Source organism: Oncorhynchus clarkii, chromosome 23 (assembly GCF_045791955.1).
Source record: "Oncorhynchus clarkii lewisi isolate Uvic-CL-2024 chromosome 23, UVic_Ocla_1.0, whole genome shotgun sequence".
In the NCBI taxonomy this organism is placed as follows: domain Eukaryota; kingdom Metazoa; phylum Chordata; class Actinopteri; order Salmoniformes; family Salmonidae; genus Oncorhynchus; species Oncorhynchus clarkii.
In genome coordinates, this window is record NC_092169.1 from 38606629 (window position 1) to 38633536 (window position 26908).

At 40.6% G+C, this 26908-nt stretch overlaps 2 protein-coding genes across 2 annotated transcripts in view; one reads left to right on the plus strand and one right to left on the minus strand.

Moving 5' to 3' along the window:
• Nucleotides 1-1854: 1854 nt before the first annotated feature.
• Nucleotides 1855-7436, minus strand: LOC139381617 (transmembrane protein 130-like). The gene is made up of 8 exons (XM_071125282.1): nucleotides 7066-7436; nucleotides 6876-6964; nucleotides 6616-6784; nucleotides 6184-6329; nucleotides 5956-6037; nucleotides 5579-5781; nucleotides 4293-4405; nucleotides 1855-3731 (listed from the first exon to the last, which is right to left on the minus strand). Exons 1-8 carry the CDS (start codon nucleotides 7071-7073, stop codon nucleotides 3561-3563), a joined length of 981 nt encoding a protein of 326 aa, XP_070981383.1. The 5' UTR covers nucleotides 7074-7436; the 3' UTR covers nucleotides 1855-3560.
• An 8154-nt stretch (nucleotides 7437-15590) lies between these two features.
• Nucleotides 15591-26908, plus strand: part of LOC139381438 (BAR/IMD domain-containing adapter protein 2-like 1) — a 55617-nt gene continuing 44299 nt past the window's right edge. Inside the window, exons 1-3 of the mRNA XM_071124955.1 lie at nucleotides 15591-16085; nucleotides 17095-17170; nucleotides 18848-18934. Of these exons, the coding sequence (XP_070981056.1) occupies nucleotides 16035-16085; nucleotides 17095-17170; nucleotides 18848-18934 (214 nt within the window). The 5' untranslated portion in view covers nucleotides 15591-16034. The remainder of the gene's footprint in view (nucleotides 16086-17094; nucleotides 17171-18847; nucleotides 18935-26908) is intronic.

The following is a 26908-nucleotide window of genomic DNA, read 5'->3' on the forward strand; positions in this document are numbered from 1 at the left end:
TTCATGTTCAAAATTGTGCAGTCTCCTCAAACATTAGCATGGTATTCTTTCACTGTAATAGCTACTGTAAATTGCACAGTGCAGTTAGATTAAGAAGAATTTAAGCTTTCTGCCAATATCAGATATGTCTATGTACTGGGAAATGTTCTTGTTACTTACAACCTCATGCTAATTGCATTAGCCTACATTAGCTCAACCATCCCGTTGAAGGGACACCGATCCCGAATTTTTAAATATACAAGTAGGAAAGCCTTTAGATAAATGATCCACTTGTTTAGAATTAAACATTAAGATATTTTTTTTGTAAAGTAGTAACCCCCATCCCCTGGGGGCTAGTTACCCCTTTATGGTTATGAATGTATTTCTATTTGTCATTTAGACAGTGACTAGCCCAGTTTGTGCTAGTTTATGCTAACTTGCGAGCTAGCAACTTCACTAACAGTAAATGTTAGTTACCTAGCTAGGAAATGTTAGTAAGCTGCTAGGAGTACTAGCTAGCATCCTTACTACCAGAATGTCTGAGTTAAAATACATTAAAAAAAGATAACGTAACTTAATTTCAGTTGCAAATGTTTCCACTAGTGACTGATAGCTTTACCGTTAATGCAATTGTATAGCCTTTTAGCTATTTTACACAGCATTTTATGTCATATAGCTAGCTATATAGCGATCTAAGTTTTTAAGAGAGAGCTTTTCAATTGGCATCTCTACCCCTGTTTTCAGTCACAGGTGGGGACTGGATTAGGTGTGAGCAGTGCAAAAGGTGGGCTCATGAGTTGCGCTCCAATTTTACTGGGGATAGCTTTATTTGTGACCTACAGGTACAAATTAGAATTGTGCAATAGCAGAGCATAAGAGAGTTGCCACATCAATGTTACACTGAGTTACGATATTTTTATTAAATGTTATTTCCAATGCTATTTGATGTTATTATTTATTATCCATTCCAATATTATATTCCAATTAATAATTTATTTTATGAATTGAAAACAACTATTGAAAACCTTTTGCTCCTGAATGTAATTTCAAAGACTGCTGGGATTCAAATTCATATTTAGTTAATTAATTTAGTTAATTAATGTGCAGGTGAGTTAAAAAGAGGGACTTTAAATCAAATCTCCTCATAGTGCCCCTATTAATGGTGACATGTGCAACACCATTTCCCCCAATATTTTATTTAAATAATTAAAATAAGACTACTAGACTTAGCTTTTAAGTATTACTTACTAAAGAATTTCTAAATGAAACGGATTAAATGGATTTGAACACAATTGTGTGAAACCCTATGCCATAATATTCTACCGGGGGAGTTACCTTTTTTAAATGCTCCACTTTTCTAAAAACATTATTTCATGAAATAACTGGGGGGTAACTTAAAAAGTATAAACTATAGCCATTTATTTCCCTTGATAGTTTATTCGCCTAAGCATGACATTCATCCACAATCCAATTTTCATCCAAACGTAGCTTTTTTTGTGTCAGCAATTATACATTGTTCTTAGTGGGGGGGCTAGTTACCCCCTAGTACCCGAAGTACATGAATTGCACAATTTTCCTGTCCTGCAGACTATTCCAAATGTAACGAGTACTTTTGGGTGTCAGAGAAAATGTACTGAGTAAAAGGTACATTGTAGTGAAGTAAATGCTGTCAAAAATATAAATAGTAAAGTACAAATACTCCAAAAAACAACTTAGGCAGTACTTTAAAGTATTTTTACATAAGTACTTTACACCACTGCAAACATTCACTTTGACTAATATTCGATCCTGTCTCATTGTTCAATTGGGGTGCATTATACCATAAAGTGGTAAAAATAGAAAAATATATATCAAATAGAAAAATACATAAAAGAACAATTCATATGATTTAATGATTGTGGGTGCGTAACATGAAGTAGGCCTACAACTCAAGTTAGATTGTATTGTAAGATACCATTCAGATACATAATACCTTTGGTACAGTCGTGAGCAGCAAGTAGGTTACAGTCATGAACAGCAAGATAAATATGTAGAAATAATGGCGACAGATGTCGATTACCCAACAAATACATACATTTTGGGGGACAATAACCTGTGAATAACATTGTAAATATAACAAGACTTCTTACTGACAATGACGCTTGATTTATTTTTACTTTCATTATTGACTTTCTTGGCATTCCATAAAAACATTTTGTAAATTAAATTAAAATGTTCTAAAGATGTTGATGAGTCACACTCCCAAACCCAAATTAAAATACAATTTCTGCTAAATAAATATGTAAGCTAAAGCCATCTGTCAATCAAGGTCATTGTCATTAGTCATGAATTCATCTCTGTTGCCCTGACTGAAATGTGGGTTTGGTGACAGCAGAGGAATAACTCGGCCCAAAATCTGTCTTCTCCAGCAGGTGGCGGTTTGTTGTTGTTTTTTTCCTCTCACCAAGCCAGTTTTTTTGTATGGAGGTCAAAGAGTGATTACCAAAAATGTAATGGCTTATTTTCAACGTGTGGCTTATTTGATCTAATAGGGGTTTTGTAATGCTTAGGTTGTTATGACTGTACTGATATTAGTAGGATGTGACATAAAAAGCCCCTTATATCAGAGTTCTGCCTGTTATCACACGTGTATCTGCTCTCTCATTGGTTCTGCCTGTTATCACACGTGTATCTGCTCTCTCATTGGCTAGAATGGTCTTACCCGATCTCTTTTTCTCCAATCTGCCTTACATTTTTGAAGACATTCTTTTAATTCTTAGAGTGGCCAATGGAGTATCTGGTCAATATAATGGACCATCTGTGGTGACAGCCAGTATGGTTAGGTAATACCAGCAATGTATATATAAAACTGGATTGCTTATGCTATCTCTTTGCCATTGAGAGGCTTTGAAGCCGTCGGTCTGCATTTTGGCACTCCCCAGTAGGAGCAGCCCTCCATAGGAATGAATGGAACTCTACAGTATTTCAATTAAATGTTTCAGGGACAAAATTACATGTATTTAAGTATTTTTTTGTTTTCGTGGGGATAGTAACATTAGTAATGAAATGTAATTTAAATGTATGCGATAAGGTGTCTGTAATAGAATGAATGTGGCAAAAATGAATGTAGACATGAATAAATGCATTTCTATAGCTTCCCAAAATGTTTATACAATGGAGGGAGAGTGCCAAAATGGAGGCATCTTGGATTCAACACAGCACCACTGATCAGTCATCTAGCGTATATATAAATCACTGGGTAATAATACACATTAGGACACTTCCCTACAGGGTTACTGGCAGCTGTCATCTATTATCATAGAGGATCCAATCCTCTAAAACCCCTTGTATGGATATTTAGTTTTCGAGGTCAGGCTTTTGGCTGGGTCTGAGGATGAGATCATCAGAGGCAAAATAGTGTAAGTATAAAGTCCACACAGACAGGGGAATGTAATCTACATCGGTATTACATCACTGACAATTTATAGTTCAATGTTACTGGTGCCATATATCCATCTCAAACTATACATTGTTAGCAAACTATTAACATTTGTCTTGAATCAGTCCAACACCAAGCTCAAATCAAAGTGTATAAATGAAGATTAGTTGCGGTAGGATTTGGCGACAGATCTGGTCCCGTGCTGTAGAAGGGGTTGGACCTCTTCGTTCTTTGGCCTGGACACATAGAGATCACTACTGATATCAGGGAGGTCCTGCTGTGGCTGCAGTTCCATGTTCATACTGGAGTAAGTGGCGTTACTGGACTTAGACATCTGTCAAATAAAAAATACATATTTACACTGACACACAAGTATTTTTTGGAGTTTGTAGGGCTACATTGTCTGAATATTTATTAGTAGTTTCATATTGAACAAGAACAAATACACTGTGCAAACCCCCATCACTTGACAGCAGTGATGTAGAGTTCAGTAAACCTTGAGTCCGAGTCTGAATCCAAGTCTGAGTCTTTTGGTAGTGCTAAAAGCTGCAGTCCAACCATTTGCTAAGCTACATTTCATTACAATGTTTCACGTTTGTAAGGCTGATTAGATAATACAGTTATCTATCATTGCTGCTGGTGGAGTCCGAGTCATGTCACGAGTCATGAGAATTGTGAGTTGAGTCTGAACCAAAACTGAGTCCTGTACTCAAGTACTACAACATCGCTTAACAGCGCTTTTTACTGCTACGAACAATTTTTGGAGTTGATCGTTAGTCAATTTGTTAGGTATATATCACCCTCATGTGGACATATTGTAGAATAGCTTCCTTTCTTTGGGATAAGTACTGAAACAGGGCCTAACATTCAACAAGTCCCTCTGTCAGTCTCCTACCTGTGGTTTGTTGTTGTGTCCATTCTTAGTGCGACAGGCTATAACAGTGATGAAGGCGAGTATTGCCAAGATGATCCCAGTACATGTCAGGGTGAAGAGCAGGTTAATGGGGGCTATAAGAAGACAAAGAGAGAATTGTTTTTCTACAGTATTACGTGATGCAGTTAGACAAGCTTGAACACTGGTCAGACAGCAGAATTGATTTTCTTTTTACAATTAACTGCCGATTAGTAACTGTCATACTCCCGAGTATATGCATACATGATTATTAGCATGTCTCCTCTTGTCTTAACTTTGTGCACCATTGAATCATGTTCCTATTTACACAAACCATCATCATTCTTTTAGTCTTCTGGTTTCAAACTATCTATTTGTTATGCATTAAAATGAGGTCACAAGCTTCCTGAAACTCCTCTGTAACGATGCCATCCAGCACAAATCAATTCACCACAGGAGACAAATGCAGTATGGGGTGTGGGTCCTGCTGTTAAATTGCTCTCCTCCAGAACTCCTTAGCTGCATTCCTCAACCCTGCTCACTGTCCCACTGACGTCTTTTCATTTCTCTGAACACACTATCACTCGGTTCAGCTGAAGATTACAGGAAGAACCATGAAATCTAAAGAGATAAATTCTCATCAAAACCTCTTGTGCCACCAGAACTGCTGAGGGACACTGTACTAATAGATGGATCATTTGTACTATATCAAACAATTTATACTGTATTCAAATCAAATCAAATTGTATTTGTCACATGCTCCGGATACAACAGGTCGTAGACCTTACTGTGAAATGCTTACATACAAGCCCTTATCCAACAATGCAGTTCAATAAAGAGCTAAAATAATATTTACTAAATAAAATAAAAATAGTCAAATAAAAATTACAATTAACACAATAAAAATAACAATTACGAGGCCATATACAGGGGGTACCGGTAGCGAGTCAATGTGTACAAGTTATTTTGTACATGTAGGTAGGGGTAAAGTGACTATAGCGTGTCAATGAAAATAGTCCGGGTGGCCATTTGATTAATTGTTCAGCGGTGTTATGGCTTGGGGGTAGAAGCTTCCTTTTGGTCCTAGACTTCGCGCTCCGGTATCGCTTGCCGTGTGGTAGCAGAGAGAAAAGTCTACCGACTTGGGTGGAGTCTTTGACAATTTTTTGGGCCTTCCCAAAAAAGTGAGAGGACAAAGTGTGAACTGTACTGTCCTATCCTGTAACTTCTGCCTAGCGTGACTACTGTGGACCAAATCTCCACAGACCACATGATAACACCAGACTTACGATCTCTCCTCACAAAGATGTTGTAGGAGGTCTGCAGTTTGCTGATGTCGTTGCGGGCGCTGATGTCCAGACAGTGGACTCCTAAAGCTGTGAAGGTGTGGTTCAGTGTCATAGTGTTCTCATACAGCATGGTCAGGTGACAGCCTGTAGGGGTTGCTGATACACAGTTCTGTAGGAACCTCCAACAGACCCACATGGGAGGACTAGAGAGAGAGCGAGAGAGAGAGATGATGAGAATAAATACAACACATCTACATTGGAAGACTAGGAAACAGAGAGAGGAGAGAGAGAATAAATGAGCTGATTATTTGATGTGTTATACATGTTTAGTATGATGTGTGTGTTAATTGTGTGGCCTACTGAGAAATTGTACCCACCTTCCATCCACATGAACAACCAGACTGTTGTTTCTGGAAACCTGGAAACTCAAAGGGCTCAACTCAATATTTCTGATGGCGTCTGGAAAATAGCAGAGATGTGCAATACACCTACATTGATGTTGTGGTGTCACTTACTGTATGGTAAACCTAATGTGATATTTAAAAACTCTACTATTTCAAACCAGATAATTATGAACAACAATGATGTGTATTCTGTCTACCTACCCAAAACTGTAACGTCCATGGTGTATACCCCAGTTAGTGGAGTAGAGGTTTTGTTCACTTGGGCCCCAACTCTCAGCCGCAGAGTGTAGTTTCCAGGGGATGAGTAATTATAGTGCACAGACGGCTCCGATCCCTTCAGCACCTCTCTTACAAAACCAGAATATTGATTGATGATTTATTGAGCAAAATTATTCATTGAGGACAACCCAGGGATAACAGGTTAAAGCATTTCCACTTGTTTCTAACGTGGTCCCTGATGGAATACATTCAACACTGACAAGACAACAGAAACAACAGTAATCCTTACAGTAAAAAACAGCATCACACAACATCGAATAAATAAATAAATAACAAGCACATAATATTTAAATATATAGCCTAAACTACAAAACATACATTCGATGATAAACAGGCAAGTCCACATATGCCTACCCGTTGCCGAAGTCCCAGGTATAGGTGAATCTGGCAGTGCGTAAAGTGTTCCTTGGATCGAACAGTTCAAACTTTGTCTCGGTTGGAACTTCCGTGGCCAGCTCCTTGTCCCGCAGATAAGTCACATTTCCTTCCGTCTGAATGAAGCTGAGCTTCCCTGCAATATTTTCTGAATAAAAAATGTAAACAACATGAGTTTACTATACATTTTGTTAAAACGTATTGTATTAAAACAATGTTATGCGTAAAAGTAAACCCACGATGATTGCTCAAACCGTCTGTCGCGAGCCCCAAAACTTGGGGGCTCAGAATCAGTGGAAGTGACATGACGACCAACGCAATTATATTTCTGAAATCATAAACCAGAAGTTCACAAAATTAAGCTACATTTACTGTAATGAAATTCTGCTTTTTTGCCCAAATATTACACATACAACACATCATATTTACCGATACATTTGCGCTTGTCCGCTCACAGAAGAGAAAAATGGTGTAGGATACTTCAGGACTAAGAAATTGAGAAATGGGGACAGTCTTCAGATGGCCAACCGATAGTAGATGCCTCGTCAGCCGGTGCTAGCAAATTGTTCATGCCCTTTATGTTTCCCAGATATACGTAATAGCTTGAAATCCTGTCCATGCGTTTTAGCCGTATGTGTCAGAATACAAAAAGCTGTTGTGTCTCACTATTGTACGTCGCTCTGGATAAAAGCGTCTGCTAAATGACTCAAACGTTAACGTGTTGGAAGTCGCTGTTGATAGTGGAGGTATTTCAAAAACATTTTTTTACCTATATTTAACTCGGAAAATCAGTTAAGAACTGTAGAAGTTTGTGAGTGCTTTTGGTGACAAGCCGAATTTCTTCAGCCTCCTGAGGTTGAAGAGGCGCTGCTGCGCCTTCTTCACAATGCTGTCTGTGTGAGTGGACCAATTCAGTTTGTCTGTGATGTGTATGCCGAGGAACTTAAAACTTGCTACCCTCTCCACTACTGTTCCATCGATGTGGATAGGGGGGTGTTCCCTCTGCTGTTTCCTGAAGTCCACAATCATCTCCTTAGTTTTGTTGACGTTGAGTGTGAGGTTATTTTCCTGACACCACACTCCGAGGGCCCTCACCTCCTCCCTGTAGGCCGTCTCGTCGTTGTTGGTAATCAAGCCTACCACTGTTGTGTCGTCCGCAAACTTGATGATTGAGTTGGAGGCGTGCGTGGCCACGCAGTCGTGGGTGAACAGGGAGTACACGAGAGGGCTCAGAACGCACCCTTGTGGGGCCCCAGTGTTGAGGATCAGCGGGGAGGAGATGTTGTTGCCTACCCTCACCACCTGGGGGCGGCCCGTCAGGAAGTCCAGTACCCAGTTGCACAGGGCGGGGTCGAGACCCAGGGTCTCGAGCTTGATGACGAGCTTGGAGGGTACTATGGTGTTGAATGCCGAGCTGTAGTCAATGAACAGCATTCTCACATAGGTATTCCTCTTGTCCAGATGGGTTAGGGCAGTGTGCAGTGTGGTTGAGATTGCATCGTCTGTGGACCTATTTGGGCGGTAAGCAAATTGGAGTGGGTCTAGGGTGTCAGGTAGGGTGGAGGTGATATGGTCCTTGACTAGTCTCTCAAAGCACTTCATGATGACGGAAGTGAGTGCTACGGGGCGGTAGTCGTTTAGCTCAGTTACCTTAGCTTTCTTGGGAACAGGAACAATGGTGGCCCTCTTGAAGCATGTGGGAACAGCAGACTGGTATAGGGATTGATTGAATATGTCCGTAAACACACCGGCCAGCTGGTCTGCGCATGCTCTGAGGGCGCGGCTGGGGATGCCGTCTGGGCCTGCAGCCTTGCGAGGGTTAACACGTTTAAATGTCTTACTCACCTCGGCTGCAGTGAAGGAGAGACCGCAAGTTTTCGTTGCAGGCCGTGTCAGTGGCACTGTATTGTCCTCAAAGCGGGCAAAAAAGTTATTTAGTCTGCCTGGGAGCAGGACATCCTGGTCCGTGACTGGGCTGGATTTCTTCCTGTAGTCCGTGATTGACTGTAGACCCTGCCACATGCCTCTTGTGTCTGAGCCGTTGAATTGAGATTCTACTTTGTCTCTGTACTGACGCTTAGCTTGTTTGATAGCCTTGCGGAGGGAATAGCTGCACTGTTTGTATTCGGTCATGTTACCAGACACCTTGCCCTGATTAAAAGCAGTGGTTCGCGCTTTCAGTTTCACACGAATGCTGCCATCAATCCACGGTTTCTGGTTAGGAAATGTTTTAATCGTTGCTATGGGAACGACATCTTCAACGCACGTTCTAATGAACTCGCACACCGAATCAGCGTATTCGTCAGTCTGATTCTCTGTGCTCTTGAGTCGGAAGGGGACCAGTTTGAGGTAGGATATACAGTACTTAAAAAACTATTGAAAAGTACATATCTAATCCATCAAATGTTCTCAAAGGTGGCTTGCGTCAGACTGGAGGAACAGGGTCAGGTAAGGCCAGTCACTGGACTAGAAGACACTAGTGAGGTTCTCATCACTAGTGTCCAACAGGGGCAGGTAAGGCCAGCTGCTCTCTGTGGCCGGATGGAGGACCTTCGCGGGGTCATTCTTCCGTCACACACCTGGTTAGACAATTTTACAATTGATCATGCTCAAGCTCAAGCACTTTTGCAGGTGCAGCATCCAGAAGTGGGAGGCCTCCTCGCGGTGGGCGGCATCGGCATGCTGTCAGCAGTACCAACACTGGCACAGGGGTTTATCCAGATAGTCAGTCTCAAGGCTAACCACTGGGTTAGTTACCTCCGCTGGGTAAGTTACCTCCGCTGCCAGGTAGGTACTGTTAAGGTGTATGACTCTAGTGGTCATGACACCACCCCAGAGTTTCTCTCACAACTCACCTCTCATCTTTTCCAGGGACCTCTTTGACTGTGGAGTGGCCAGCAGTCCAGAAGTAGAAAGGGGGCACAGATTGTGGGCTGTTTGCTATTGCTCTCTGCAGAGATGAGGAACCCTCCATGGCACGATACCATCAGAAATCCATGAGAAAACATATTTCCTCTTGTTTTCAGGCTGGTTACCTGGCACCATTTCCAGTCCAGGGCTGGAGATGTTGCAAGAATTTTCATGCATCTGTTTGTCTCATGTCGTCAATGTGCGTGAATTTGTCTGTCCATAGTCCGTCATCTGTTTTGTCTGATGTTTTCCTAACCCGTTTTCACTGCTTGCCCGGCTCCCCACCTCAAGATGGTAGGTATTTTACCACATTGCATCTTATTGTATGTCATTGTAAATAACCTTAATAACCTGTTGAGGGTTGAGTCATCACCATATTGCTACACCTATCCAAGTCCCATCAGGTCAAACACTACAAAGATAGAGTAGGGGGTTGAGGGCCTTCATTAAAGGTTGAGGGCCTCTTCATCCTTTAACTCTTTCTCTCCTCTCCCTCCAGACAAAATTCTTCATCTAGTGACTTCTGATTGCCCAACAATCTGCCCACTCATCCCATCCCCTCCTCCGTGTCATTATATCATTTAAAGCTACTGTTATTGTCATGATGTCATTGTCTGCTAATAAAGTTTGCTAGCCATATCATACTGGTCATATAATATGTGAGAAACACAGATTAACTGAAAACACTAGCACTGCAAACACTCAGAACAAAGAGTGCCTGAACATTGCAGTCTCCCTCTTCAAGTCCCCCTTCCAGAGACTGCCTGTTGAGAACAAGTGACAGGCAGAACCTCCCAACCACACAGCACCTACCTCTTTATTCCACATACCAGAAATAAGTATTTAAGTCTGTTTGCCATGTGAGTGCACAAAAATAACAATCTGTGAAAATAAATTGATGACACTATACCAAAATGTTTATGTATTAAAATCTTAAATATTGCCAGGTTGGTTTTCACAGCTGTTTCATAAGATGTTTATTATTGTAAATTGTAAGGTATCTTTTGGTGGTATTTATTTGTTCCACATTATTCATTGTTGTATCCTAGGACCAACAATAGATCCATATATATTCAACCACAAGGGTGTACCAATGAGCCGTGCGAGATAGAACAACATGAAACATAATAGAGGACGACTGAAATGATGTTATGTCAGTGTAGACAAGGGAAGGGCAGGTCATTTAAAAACATGACAGCCAGACAAGCCAGCGTACGAATCAAAGGGATTTGCATATAAATGGAGTGGAAATTAACTGACTTTGTGATCTGTAAGTTAAGTGACTTTAATGTGTCAAGCAGATTACACGTTTTCTTTGCCATTTCCGAAACATAGCAAAACATTTAAGACATGGATTTCATGTTGTAATGTTAACAAGGTACCACAAAGTAGTTAGAATTAATGTTTTCATTTTATTAGCTAAACCAAACTTGTTAAAACAGCTAAACTGTTGCAAAAATCAGCCTTGTTTGAATAGCAATGATGAAAAGAACTTCATTTAAGCTGCAATGATATCCAAAATTCAAATCATTAGGTCACCACACTGTTGATATAGCAACAAACGCTAATAGTTTATCCAATCCCATTGTGACGTATAGGGAGACACTATTTGGCATGACAGGCCCCTAAGGGGTGTGTGCTCAGTCCCCTCCTGTACTCCCTATTCACCCTTAACTGCATGGCCAAGCACGACTCCAACAACATCATTAAGTTTTCTGACGACACAACAGTGGTAGGCCTGATCACTGACAATGATGAGACAGCCTATAGGGAGGAGGTCAGAGACCTGGCAGTGTGGTGCAAGGACAACAACCTATCCCTCAACGTGATCAAGACTAAGGAGATGATTGTGGACTACAGAAAAATGAGGACCAGGCACGCCCCCATTCTCATTGACGGGGCTGTAGTGGAGCAGGTTGAGAGTTTCAAGTTCTTTGGTGTCCACATCACCAACATACTATCATGATCCAAACACACCAAGTCAGTCGTGAAGAAGGCATGACAAAGCCTATTCCCCCTCAGGAGACTGAAAAGATTTAGCATGGGTCCTCAGATACTCAAAACGTTCTACAGCTGTACCATCGAGAGCATCCTGGTTGCATCACCGCCTGGTGTGGCAACAGCTCGGCCTCCAACCGCCAGGCACTACAGAGGGTAGTGCGTTAGGCCCAGTACATCACTGTGGCCAAGCTTCCTGCCATCCAGGACCTCTATACCAGGCGGTGTCAGAGGACGGCCCAAAAAATTGCCAAGGTCTCCAGCCACCCTAGACATAGACTGTTCTCTCTGCTACCGCAGGTCAAGCGGTACCGTAGTGCCAAGTCTAGGTGAAAAAGGCTTCTTAACAGCATCTATCCCCAAGCCATAAGACTCTTGAATAGTTGATCAAGTGGCTACCCGGACTATTTGCATTGTCCCCACCCCTCCCCCACGCTGCTACTACTCTCTGTTTATTATCTATGCATAGCCACTTTACCTCTACTTACATGTACATATTACCTCAATTACCTCGACTAACCAGCACATTGACTCGGTACTGGAACCCCCTGTACATAGTCTTGCTACTGTTATTTTATTGTTGCTCCTTAATTATTTGTTATATTTCTATATTAAATCATTTTTTATTAAAACTGAATTGTTGGTTTAGGGCTTGTAAGTAAGCATTTCACTGTAAGGTGAATGTTGTATTCGGCGCATGTGACAAAAACAATTGGATTTGATTTTCCCTTTAAACAGCTGCATATTATCAAGATATCAAAGTGTCACGAAAAAAAAGTTAAACAATAAGCCTATAGCAAATGCAGCATATGGCATTCATTTTTCACATGTAAATAGTACTTTTCAGTAGAGCTCAAAGCACAAGCGCAGCATTTATTTTTCAACTCAAATCAATGAGTCCAATCAGTCCTCCATGACAACAAAATCATAATAATAAGTCCTTAGTTTTGGGGTTATACTCAGGTAAAACAATTTGCCTAATCTATACTTCCATATTTCCAAGTTCTATTCTTTTAGATCAAGGGGTATAACATTTATTGGAATGACTGGAATTCTGATAGACTTTGGTTTTTAATGTAAAGATATAATTTAATGGTATTATTATTATATATAGTAGAAAGCGATGGGTTAGAAGAAGCTTACTTAACCAACCCATAAAGTAAAATGTAACATCCATATATGGCCAGCTATGTAAACTTTAACATTGATGTATCCTGTAATGGATGTGGTTCAATTGGTAACATACATTTTTGTCTTTATCTAATGCCGCTTAAGGGAAAGTTATCTATTACCATACTGAGTTTGGGCAATCCAAAAGTTATGTTACTGATTACAATTTTGGACACGTAACTAGTAACTGTAATTGATTACATTTAGAAAGTAACCTACCCAACCCTGGGTATAGAGGTCCTGGATGGCAGGGAACTTGGCCCCAGTGATGAACTGGGCCGTACGCACTACCCTCTGTGGGCCTTGTGGTTGGATGCTGAGCAGTTGCCATACCATGGGGTGATGTAGAACGTTTTGAGGAGCTGAGGGCTCATGCCAAATCTTTTCAGTCAGCCTCCTGAGGGGGAAGAGGCTTTGTCGTGCCCTCTTCATGACTGTGTTTGTATGTTTGGACCATGATAGGTCCTTTAAGATGTGTACACAGAGGAACTTGAAGCTTTTACTGTACACCTTAGTACTGTACATAGGACTGGCCTATATGATATAAAAATTCAAGCTTATGAAGTCAGCCATGTTCTATCTAGTGCAGTATATAATTATATTGATTAGCAAGACCCTTGTTTGACGTCAGCTAGTTATGACGCTTGCATCTCACTTATGAGCTCAAGTATTGAATATGGCCACAAGATGGAGCCAAACACAGAGAAACAGGACTGGTCCTCTGTGAACGACGACATTCATCGCTTCTGTGAACATCTACGTCACTCTAGAGATGAATTAGTACATGTTTTTCAGAGTTATGGTTCATTTTCAGATTATAGTGAGCAAGACTACATTTGATGCCCATTGTCAAGTGTATAGGGGCTCCCAAGTGGCGCAGTGGTCTAAGACACAGCATCTCAATGCAAGAGGTGTCACTACAGTCCCTGGTTTGAATCCAGTCTGTATCACATCCGGATGTGATTGGGAGTCCCATAGGGTTGAGCCAGTGTCATCCAGGCTTGACCGGGGTAGGCTGTCATTGTAAATAAGAATTTGTTTGTAACTGACTTCCCTAGTTAAATGCAAATTTAAATAAAGTATAGGACCTAATATGAACTACAGATGCACAATTGAGAGCATCCTATCAGGCTGTATCACCGCCTGGTATGGAAACTGCACGGCCCACAACCGAATGGGTCTCCAGAGAGTGGTGCGGTCTGCACAACACATCACCGGGAGCAAACTACCTGCCCTCCATGACACCCACAGCACCTGATGTCACAGGAAGCCCAAAAAGATAATCAAGGACATCTACCACCTGAGCCACTGCCTGTTCACCCCGCTATCATCCAGAAGATGAGTTCAGTACAGGTGCATCAAAGCTGGGATCAAGAGACTGAAAAATAGCTTCTATCTCAAGGCCATCAGACTGTTAAACATCCAGCCATCACTAACACAGAGGCTGCTGCCTACATACAGACCTGAAATCATTGGCCACTCTAACAACGGATCACTAGTCACTTTATTAATGCCACTTTAATAATGATGTTTACATATCTTGCACTACTCATCCCATGTATATACTGTATTTTATACCATCTATTGAATCTTGTCTATGCAGGTCGGCCATTGACCCATCATTATATTTATATGTACATATTCTTATTCCATCCATTTATTTAGATTTGTGTGTTTAGGTAGTTGTTGTGGAATTGTTAGATGACTTGTTAGATATTGCTGCACTGTCAGAACTATAAGCACAATCATTTCGCTACACTGGCAATAAAATCTGCTAACCATGTGTATGTGACCAATACAATTTGATTTGATTTAGTGCTGAGAGATTAGTGCGTTTTGAGGTCTGTTCGGTTTCGGTTCGATTATTTTAAAATAATCACGGTTTTCAGTTTCGACAAAAAAAATGTAAACATGACATGCGCTATGCATTATGCGGGGTTGAATGCTGCAACAAGACAGAATACAACAATGAATTAAAGTCCCATGAAGGTAGTGACTGCCCATTACTGCCTATCAGTTATTAACCATCACTTGTTCACATTACTTTACTTTAATAACATATTTCAGTTGTTGTGTAGATTAAATTTGTTTTATTTTATGACTGTATTATTTTATTTCAAGTCATCATCTCATCTCTACAGAGCTACTGCCTATGATGTCTGACAAAACCACCATTTTAGAAGTTCTTCAAAGTAAATATGACTTCTGAATACCAACTATCAATCACTTAGATCATGTATTTTCAGGTAGATACCTCGCGAAGTAACAGTTATCTATCCCTCTTGATTTGCATCTTCTGACTCTTCTCTCCGGTGTCTGCCCGACACTAACCTAACTAACATTGCTTGCCCAAATGAAACACACAGAAAGGGGGTCATTGTAGTTAATTACCACGGTTTCTGCACTAAACTATGTAGAAACAACGTTGTCTTCTCTCCGAAGGGTTGCTGGATCGAATCCCCGAGCTGACAATGTAGAAAATCTATCGTTCTGCCCCTGAGCAAGACACTTGTTCTCACTGTTCCCCGGGCGCCGAAGACGCAGCCCTCCGCACCTCTCTGATTCCGAGGGGTTGGGTTAAATGCGGAAGACACATTTCAGTTGAAGGCATTCACTTGTTCAACTGACTAGTTATCCCCTTTCCCTACAACAACCATTAATTAACCACAACATAATTAGGCACATAAGGTGTTTACATGAGACTGATGTCGATGGCCAAATCGGGGTGTGAATTGATTTTAAAGTAAGCCTATTGTGATTTAAATTAATCCGAATGCAATAACAAGAACCGCCCCGGGAGAGTGTGCGCCCAACCCCTATTGTCAATTCCGAGTTGATGATCTACCTAAAACCACAGCACCGAAAGTGCTTGACTCATAAATATCCTATTAAATTACTATAGGGACTATGTGATCATAATCCCTCAAAGTTATAGAATAGGACTAAATGGCAGCCGTCTTGGTCAGGGAGAATTATCATTATAATTATCATTCCTAATTATATGCTTTGACTAAAGCAGTGACGACTCGGATACCACGGTTTCTACCTCCCGCACCGCGGACACACAGTGAGTTTGACTGTCTCGCTGTCAGCGCAGCGGTGAATGCCGGTTTGTTTGGCCACCAGCGAACAGTTGCGTTTCGGCTCTACGTGTACATGCAAGGTGTGACAAATGCCATCAAGCGTAAACTACTCCTGGAACAATTAAACAGCCCACCCTTGGATTTGAAAGGAATTCTATAGACTTCGAGTGATTGGCTTTGGTTTTTGGCTTGTTTCTGTTGTTCCATCTTGTAGAGACTGAAAAAATAACTGCCAACATGTCTAGGGATCATGACAATGTGAATAAGCTGACCGAAAGTACATACAAGGTAAGCAGGCTTTTTGTTAGGCAATGTTCTCATCATCATAGCTCCCAATTTCTCCACCTTTACAACAACATGGTTTCCGTATGGCCAATGTCCATCGTCGCCTTTGGCAATAGCAGTAGGCTCCAATTGGCTTCAGGTTTAGGGCACAACCAGTTATTATTATAGGGGATACATAAACCCATTCCAAAATATGGTCATAAGCTTGCACAGTGCGTATGGTGAGAGCACGGGTACGCTGGTGACTCGCCCGTGAGAGCGAAAAAGCGCAGTGAAGTAGGCCTAACATTTGCCTTTCCAAATAACCGAAAAAATATATATTTTGTCATTTGTCAATTTAAAATGTGGCCAATAATACATGTCTTCTTGTTAGTTCATCAATTATAAGGCCATTTGGTGTACTTGCGTCAAGCTTATCACATGCAAGCAAACCCCACCAGTTCAGTACTCTGCATGTGAAGTCAAAAGTGTCAAACACTAATTCTACATTGTTTATGACATTCCACAGTTTCAGCTGAAGATAAACCTGTTTCTCTCTGTTTTAATTAGTCTTCCTCCTGTGTTTCTCTCTATCTGGCATGGTGCAACTAGGCCCAATCCATACCTGGCAGTTCATTGTTCTGTTGAGGGTGTGTCTGGGGAATTGAAACAAGGACTCCAGTCCTGAACAGCATTTTATTGTGGGCCATTTGAATACGAGTGGGATTGGTTCAATCTGTCCTGTTGCTGCAAATACTTTGTGAAGGATCGTGTTAATGATTAAAATGTTTTATTTCAGCTTGGAGTTATTTATAGAATTAACACAAACATTTAAACACTTTTTTTATGATGACATTGAGACAATCCTTTATTTGGATTTGTTTATTAGAAATGTCTCATGGTTTATTAACGTATTATTGGTCTCTGTGTATCCACTCCACAACAAGAGATAAAAATTGTGTTTTTGAAACAAAAGATGTGAAGAATAGTTACACTCACTGCCAGTATTATATTGTTCTGCCCCCTCTTGCAGAATGTGATGGAGCAGTTGAATCCTGGACTGAGGAACCTTGTCAATCTGGGGAAGAACTATGAGAAATCTGTAGCCGGTAAGAACATGTCAATGGAGGATGGTTTGAGTCGGGTTCCTCTCAAGGTGTCTTCCTTCAAGAGAGTTGGTCCTTGCCTGTTGCCACTGTGCTGCTTGCTTTTTTGTGATCTAGTCCCTGTTATATTTTTACATTTTAGTCATTTAGCAGATTCTCTTATCCAGAGCGACTTACACTTTGTGCATTCATCTTCAGGTATCTAGGTGAGACAATCACATATCACAGTTAGTTCATTTATCTTCAGGTATCTAGGTGAGACAATCACATATCACAGTTAGTTCATTCATCTTCAGATAGCTAGGTGAGACAATCACATATCACAGTTAGTTCATTCATCTTCAGATAGCTAGGGGAGACAACCACATATCACAGTTAGTTCATTCATCTTCAGATAGCTAGTTGAGACAACCACATATCACAGTTAGTTCATTCGTCTAAAGATAGCTAGGGGAGACAGTCACATATCACAGTTAGTTCATTCATCTTCAGATAGCTAGGGGAGACAGTCACATATCACAGTTAGTTTATTCATCTTCAGATTTCTAGGTGAGACAATCACATATCACAGTTAGATCATTCATCTTCAGATAGCTAGGTGAGACAATCACATATCACAGTTAGTTCATTCATCTTCAGATAGCTAGGTGAGACAATCACATATCACAGTTAGTTAATTCATCTTCAGATAGCTAGGTGAGACAATCACATATCACAGTTAGTTAATTCATCTTCAGATAGCTAGGTGAGACAATCACATATCACAGTTAGTTCATTCATCTTCAGATAGCTAGGTGAGACAATCACATATCACAGTTAGTTCATTCATCTTCAGATAGCTAGGTGAGACAATCACATATCACAGTTAGTTCATTCATCTTCAGATAGCTAGGTGAGACAGTCACATATCACAGTTAGTTCATTCGTCTTCAGGCAGCTAGGTGAAACAATCACATATCACAGTTAGTTCATTCATCTTCAGATAGCTAGGTGAGACAACCACATATCACAGTTAGTTCATTCGTCTTCAGATAGCTAGGGGAGACAACCACATATCACAGTTAGTTCATTCATCTTCAGATAGCTAGGTGAAACAATCACATATCACAGTTAGTTCATTCATCTTCAGATAGCTAGACAACCACTTATCACAGTTAGTTCATTCATCTTCAGATAGCTAGGTGAAACAATCACATATCACAGTTAGTTCATTCATCTTCAGATAGCCAGGTGAGACAGTCACATATCACAGTTAGTTCATTCATCTTCAGATAGCCAGGTGAGACAACCACATATCACAGTTAGTTCATTCATCTTCAGATAGCCAGGTGAGACAACCACATATCACAGTCGTAGTAAGTTATCAGAAAAGTCTGCTAGTAGGAAAAGACAAGTGTTCGTGTTTGGGGATTTAGTCAAGGCAATCTGTGAAGAGGTTACTGGTTACTATCACTTTGTGACGAATGTTGTTATAAACTAGGGTAATATGAACAAAATGTGATTTATTGTCCCAATTTTGGACAAAAATGAATTAGATGTCTCACATGATACAGTAACAAGTTTACTTTTACACTCTGGTTTCAGACACTTAGCCACGACTGGCGGAAGCGGCTGAATATGGTATCATGTAGAGATTGAGGAGATCCATTCATATGATTGTGTTTGTTTGTCTCCTCACAGTGATGACTCTTGCTGGGAAGGCGTACTTTGATGCTGTGTCAAAGATAGGAGAGACTGCTTCTGTGTCCCCTGTCTCCAGAGAATTAGGTAAGTACACACACACACATACAGTTAAAGTCGGAGGTTTACATATACCTTAGCCAAATACATTTAAACTCAGTTTTTCACCATTTCTGACATATAATCCTAGTAAAAATTCCCTGTTTTAAGATCACCACTTTATTTTAAGAATGTGAAATTTCAGAATAATAGTAGAGAGAATAATTTATTTCAGCTTTTATTTCTTTCATCACATTCCCAGTGGGTCAGAAGTTTACATACACTCAATTAGTATTTGGCAGCATTGCCTTTAAATTGTTTAACTTGGGTGAAATGTTTCGGGTAGCCTTCCCACAAGCTTCCCACAATAAGTTGGGTGAATTTTGGCCCATTCCTCCTGACAGAGCTCGTGTAACTGAGTCAGGTTTGTAGGCCTCCTTGCACGCATACGTTTTTTCAGTTCTGCCCACACATTTTCTATATGATTGAGGTCAGGGATTTGTGATGGCCACTCCAATACCTTGACTTTGTTGTCCTTAAGCCATTTTGCCACAACTTTGGAAGTATGCTTGGGGTCATTGTCCATTTGGAAGACCGATTCGTGACCAAGCTTTAACTTCCTGACTGATGTCTTGAGATGTTGCTTCAATATATCCACATAATTGTCCTTCTTCATGATGCCATCTATTTTGTGAAGTGCACCAGTCTCTCTTGTAGCAAAGCACCCCCACAACATGATGCTGCCACCCCCGTGCTTCACGGTTGGGATGTTGTTCTTCGGCTTGCAAGCTTCCCCCTTTTTTCTCCAAACATAACGATGGTCTTTATATATTGTTGTTTCATCAGACCAGAGGACATTTCTCCAAAAAGTACGATCTTTGTCCCCATGTGCAGTTGCGAACCGTAGTCTGGCTTTTTTATGGCGTTTTTTGAGCAGTGGCTTCTTCCATGTGAGCGGCCTTTCAGGGTATGTCGATATAGGACTCCTTTTACTGTGGATATAGATACTTTTGTACCCTTTTCCTTCAGCATCTTCACAAGGTCCTTTGCTGTTGTTCTGGGATTGAGTTGCACTTTTCGCACCAAAGTACGTTCATCTCTAGGAGACAGAACGCGTCTCCTTCCAGAGCGGTATGTCGGCTGCGGGGTCCCATGGTGTTTATACTTGCGTACTGTTGTTTGTACAGATGAACTTGGTACCTTCAGGCGTTTGGAAATTGCTCCCAAGGATGAACCAGACTTGTGGAGGTCTACTATTTTTTTTCTTAGGTCTTGGCTGATTTCTTTTGATTTTCCCATGATGTCAAGCGAGGAGGCACAGAGTTTGAAGGTAGGCCTTAAAATACATCCACAGGTACACCTCCAATTGACTCAAATTATGTCAATTAGCCTATCAGAAGCTTCTGAAGCCATGACATAATTTTCTGTAATTTTCCAAGCTGTTTAAAGGCACAGTCAACTTAGTGTATGTTAACTTCTGACCCACTGGAATTGTGATACAGTGAATTGTAAGTGAAATAATCTGTCTGTAAACAATTGTTGGAAAAATGACTTGTGTCATGCACAAAGTAGATGTCCTAACCGACTTGCCAAGACTATAGTTTGTTAACAAGAAATGTGTAGAGTGGTTGAAAAACAAGTTTTAATGACTTCAACCTAAGTGTATGCAAACGTCCGACTTCACCTGTACACACACACACACACACACACACACACACACACACACACACACACACACACACACACACACACACACACACACACACACACACACACACACACACACACACACACACACACACACACACGCGGTAATGAATCCGTCATTAGTCCTAGACACAGGTTGTTCTTCCCTCTCTTGGTGCTGAATCACCACCCATTATGTTAAAGTGCTGCTGGAGACATTGAGGTGACCCATTTTCCCAGATTTTTATAATCCATTAAGTAGCTTCTTATGTTTGTCACCATCCTCCATGATGGACTGCTGGGTGGATAAGGCCACACATACATTATCGTTATAGTGGCTGTTATCCACAGAAAATGGTCAAATATAATGTATTTTACATGATAATGTAGTGCTATAGAACTTTAATAGCCTGGTAGCAGATCAGTTTGTGTTTCTAGCCAACTGAATCTAGCGTTACAAAATGGAACACCAAATGCATATGGAATATTGGTTTAGAATGGGGAATGTCCATTTCAGGAATTCTAATTAAGTCTGGAGCTGTTCCTACTCTATTTCTATGGTTCCTCTTCTGCTGATCAGACTGGCCTCAGTCAGCGAGACTGGCCTCAGTCAGCGAGACTGGCCTCAGTCAGCGAGACTGGCCTCAGTCAGCGAGACGGTGTGAATTCTCTCACGCGTTACAGAGCAGGGCAGCAAACACATTGAACAAACAGAAGAGGACACTATTCCCACCATCACATCTATCTTTCCCTTCATCTGCTACCCTTCTCTCCTCTTCCCCTCTCAGGGGCCAGAGTAAAGCTTTTATTGTTGTCAAGATATAGACACTGAAATTGCTGGAGTTTGATGAATAACATTTTGAGTGTGACCCCTTGTTCAATTTAATTTATTGTTGTTTGGAACATGTTCATGCTCCAAGATGTAAAACTAGACAGTGTGCCCTCGGCAGACAAAACCTCATGTCTCAGTGTGCCCTCAGTAGACAAAACCTCATGTCTCAGTGTGCCCTCAGCAGACCAAACCTCATGTCTCAGTGTGCCCTCAGTAGACCAAACCTCATGTCTCAGTGTGCCCTCAGCAGACCAAACCTCATGTCTCAGTGTGCCCTCAGTAGACCAAACCTCATGTCTCAGTGTGCCCTCAGCAGACCAAACCTCATGTCTCAGTGTGCCCTCAGTAGACCAAACCTCATGTCTGTGTGTCCTCAGCAGACCAAACCTCGTGTCTCAGTGTGCCCTCAGTAGACCAAACCTCATGTCCTTGTGACCTCAGTATACCAAACCGCATGTCTCAGTGTGCCCTAAGTAGATCAAACCTCATGTCTCAGTGTGCCCTCAGTAGATCAAACCTCATATCTCAGTGTGCCCTCGGTAGATCAAACCTCATGGCTCAGTGTGCCCTCAGTAGACTTTTGTGTCACGCCAACCTCCCTCATTTCAATAGGAGAAATTCATACAATTGAAAAGTCTCAGTGTGCCCTCAGCAGACCAAACCAGTCTGTGTGACCTCAGCAGACCAAACCAGTCTCAGTGTGACCTCAGTAGACCAAACCAGTCTCAGTGTGACCTCAGTAGACCAAACCAGTCTGTGTGACCTCAACAGACCAAACCAGTCTCCATGTGACCTCAGCAGACCAAACCAGTCTCCGTGTGACCTCAGCAGACCAAACCAGTCTCAGTGTGACCTCAGTAGACCAAACCAGTCTCCGTGTGACCTCAGTAGACCAAACCAGTCTGTGTGACCTCAACAGACCAAACCAGTCTCCATGTGACCTCAGCAGACCAAACCAGTCTCCGTGTGACCTCAGCAGACCAAACCAGTCTCAGTGTGACCTCAGCAGACCAAACCAGTCTCAGTGTAACTGCAAAGTTACCTCTTTCTCTGAATTTACATCACAATGTATCTCGTATTGATCAAACTATTAACAAATTGCTATGAGTAACTTTCCCCCTTTTAGATGCTTTGTAAGGGTTGTAGGTGATGGGGTTGAGTTTCACTGAGTAGCTAAATAGAGTAGTGTAATAGAGCAGCATCTGCGTCAGTCAGTGAGTTTGGTACGTAGAATGGCTACGAAATGATAAGTGTAGGATCCTGTGTTTTTCTCGACCACTAGACCAGACCAGGAGAAACTCTTACCCTACTTATAGGCTACAACTAGAGTTCAGAGTTTTCCCTTGTTTAGCAATGTAGTCAATAAATACTTAAGGCCCTAATAATAATAGATAACCAATAAGGGACCATATCAAGCCAACATTTTAGCTCCATTCTGCCTGACACGGGCCTATTTGACCTCCTGGTTGGGGCTGTGACATTGAGAAAGGTAAAGGGTGTTGTTAACAGATAGAACAATCAGCTTATCACTTAATACGACTTGGCATTTTTTGATAAGTAAGTCATTGACTGCTAAGCGCTAATGGACATTCCTGCGTGTTTTCACTTCAAAGAAAACTGCTGGGCTTTCAGATGTTTTAGATGTGTGAAATCTGAAGAAAATAACTTTAAACAGAAAATTTGACATCTATTTATGTAGTCCTATTAACTTTTGTGTCACGCCAACCTCCCTCATTTCAATAGGAGAAATTCATACATTTGAAAAGTACAGACTCAATTCCAGCTCAAATTAATTAGTGGCTCTATTGACTCCATTTTGGTTCAAGGGAATTGAGCAGTAGAATGACCTGGCTCTGCAAACAACAGGGTCAGAAAGAAACTGTGAAGGAGCCCAGACGGCCAGCCTCCTTCCTGGTATTCAGTGTCATGGAAAAACCTGATTGTTCTGAGAAACATACTGTCCATGTCTCATCACAAGGGAGCACATACAGTGCCTTTTCAATATTTTGTTGCATTACAGCCTGGTTTTAAAATGGATTCAATTGTGATTTTATGTCACTGGCCTACACACTGGCCCCATCATGTCAAAGTCTAATTGTTTTTAATAAATGTTTACAAATTTATAAAAAATGAAAAGCTGAACTGTCACATAATAAATTGCATTGGACTATAATAGTGCAATAATAGTGTTTAACATGATTTTTGAATGACTACTTCATCTTTGTACCCCACACATAAAATTATCTGTAATGTCCCTCAGTAGTGAATTTCAAACACAGATTCAACCACAAAGACCAGGGAGGTTGTCCAATGCCTTGCAAAGAAGAGTAGAGGAAGGACACGACTAGAAAACAAAGAAAATATAACTATTGTAAAATAGATTGTGACTGTACAATATATAGAGTATGTTTCAGCTGGAAGTAGAAGCCTAAGTGTTATTGTTCATTATTTTACTCCAATTAGGGGAGGGGTGGTATGGTTAGTGGAAAATATATTTTGTAAAGGTAAGTATAGTACCAGTCAAAAGTTTGGACACACCTACTCATTACAGGGTTTTCATTTATTTTGTACTATTTTCTACATTGTAGAATAATAGTGAAGACATCAAAACTATGAAATTACACATATGGAATCATGTAGTAACCAAAAAAGTGTTAAACAAATTAAAATATATTTTATATTTGAGGCTCACCCCTTGCCTTGATGACAGCTTTGCACACTCATCATACACACTCAGTATCTATACTGTATATTTACCCCAAAATATATGGGAGATTGGAAATGATGCAGACAATTACAGTGATGGAAGCTACAATCTACCTGCAATATTAAAGCTGATCAAACCCTCAAACCTAAAAATTAAATACTAAACAAAATGCAAAAAAGGGCACCTATTTGTAGATGGGTACAAAAAAAAGCAGACATTGAATATCCCTTTGAGCATGGTGAAGTTTTTATTACATTTTTTATTTCACCTTTATTTATTAGTTATTAATTACACTTTGGATGGAGTATCCATACACCCAGTCACTACAAAGATACAGGCATCCTTCCTAACTCAGTTGCTGAGAGGACGGAAACCGCTCAAGGATTTCACCCTGAGGCCAATGTTGACTTTAAAACAATTGCAGAGTTTAATGGCTGTGATAGGAGAAAACTGAGGATGGATCAACAACATTGTAGTTACTCCACAATACTAACCTAATTGACACAGTGAAAAGAAGAAATCCTATACAGAATACAAATATTTCAAAGCAGGCCTCCTGTTTGCAACAAGGCACTAAAGTAATACTGCAAAAAAAATATCAAAGCAATTAACTTTTTGTCCTGAATACAAAATGTATGTTTGGGGCAAATCCAACACAACACATTACTGAGTACCACTCTCCATATTTTCAAGCATATTGGTGGCTACATCATGTTATGGGTATGCTTGTAATTGTTAAGGACTGGGGAGTTTTTCAGGATTAAAAAATAAACGGAATGGAGCTAAGCACAGGAAAAATCCTAGAAGAAACCTGGTTCAGTCTGTTTTCCTCCAGATACTGGGAGATGAATTCACCTTTCAGCAGGACAATAACCTAAAACAGAAGGCCAAATCTACACTGGAGTTGTTTACCAAGAAGATAGTAAATGTGGCAGAGTATACAGTTTTGAGTTAAATCTACTAGAAAATATATGGCAAGACCTGAAAATGGTTGTTTAGTAATGATCAACAACCGATGTGACAGAGCTTGAAGAATTTTGAAAATAATAATGGGCAAATCTTGCACAATCCAGGTGGATTGTGGAATTGTGGAAAGCTCTTAGAGACTTACCCAGAAAGACTCACATCTGTAATCGCTGCCAAAGGTGCTTCTTCAAAGTATTGACTCGGGTGTGAATACTTATGTAAATGAGATATTTCTGTATTTCATTTTCAATACATTTGTAAACATTTCTCAAAACATATTTTCATTATGTCATTATGGGGTATTGTGTGTACATGGGTGTGAAACATTTTTATTTGATTCATTTTAAATTCAGGCTGCAACAACACAATGTGGAATAAGTCAAGGGGTATTAATACTTTCTGAAGGCACTGTACTTTACATGCAATGCTACTTTAGGGATAGCTATCATAAAGTATCTCTAACTGGTTCATAGTATGTGTAGGAACATTTGTTTTTCCAGGGAAAGCTAGTCTAGGCCCTAAGTATGTATTTATCATACTGGTGAGGGAAATTCTGAATTAGCATGATCACAATAATATCATATTAGTCCCCCATCAGTGTTGTGCTTGTAGAATGTCAAATAGTGTGTTTACTATTCATAGTGCTGGCTTCTAATAATCGATTTCCTCTATTGGGAATAACAACATTTACACTGGTCTCTATGGGATCGCATTACTGTACCACGGCAACATCACAAGAAATAGACAAGTCATCAAGGCCGGAAACGTACTGAAGAAAGAATGGTGTGCTCCCCGCCCTCCACCGTTTCTTCACAAGCTGTTTGGCAAAACCCCCAGCAAAGTAGTTCAAACAATATTGAACCCGAGCTGTCACTGAAAAAAATGCTAATTACGTCCAGAAATGTAGACTGTTTCTTATTTGAGTGAGGACAGGAGGAACTCAGTAGGAGGTTCGTTGGCTTTTTCATTCTGATAGTGAGTCTAGGAAGTTGGAGACAGCTTTTTGGTTCGGAACATAACAGATTTTACTGAAGGTGACGTAGTGTTTTTTGAGGCTATGTTGAATTTCTAACCTGGGAGTTGGTGGTGTTTGATAGGAATGCTTAGGTTGCATCCCACTGCTCTGCCGTCCATCCATCAGTTGTGTGGGAGACAATTCATCAACCCTCCTAGGACATGGCGTCAGCGTGAGTGTCAGGGATCCCAAACATTTTCCCCAAAGTGGGCAAAAATATGACCCTGCTTCTCTCTCTCTCCACCTCACACGAACTCTCTAGGAATGTGTTGTTCTCAGGATGGACACTTTGGTCCCATTTGAGTACTTAGAAAATGCATGCTTCTCTTTCTACCTCCCTTGGAGGGAGCACCAGTGGTGGAAAAGTACCCAATTTTCATACCTGAGTAAAAATAAAGTTACATTAATAGAAAATGACTCAAGTCAAAGTGAAAGTCATCCAGTAAAATACTACTTGAGAAAGTTTAAAACTATTTGGTTTTAAATATACTTAAGTATCAAAAGTTTTTAAAACATTTCATATTTCTAATATTAAGCACATCAGATGGCACGATTTTCTTGTTTTTAAATTTTACAGATGGCCAGGGGCACACTCCAACACTCAGACATAATTTACAAACTAAGCATGTGTGTTTAGTGAGTCCGCCAGATCAGATGCAGAAGGGATGGCCAGGGATTTTCTCTTGATAAGAGCGTGAATTGGACCAGTTCCCTGTCCTGCTAAGCATTCAAAAATGTAATGAGTACTTTTGGGTGTCAAGGAAAATGTATGGAGTAAAAAGGGCCTTATTTTCTTTAGGAACGTAGTGAATTTCA

Excerpts from the sequence above, each read along its gene's own strand:
- LOC139381617 (XM_071125282.1), bottom strand. Across the intron at positions 6,330-6,615 it reads ACCTGGGACTTCGGCAACGG|AGAGGTGCTGAAGGGATCGG; the intron begins GTAGGCATATGT and ends TGGTTTTGTAAG. Across the intron at positions 4,406-5,578 it reads CATCTTTGTGAGGAGAGATC|CCCCCATTAACCTGCTCTTC; the intron begins GTAAGTCTGGTG and ends GTCTTCTTATAG.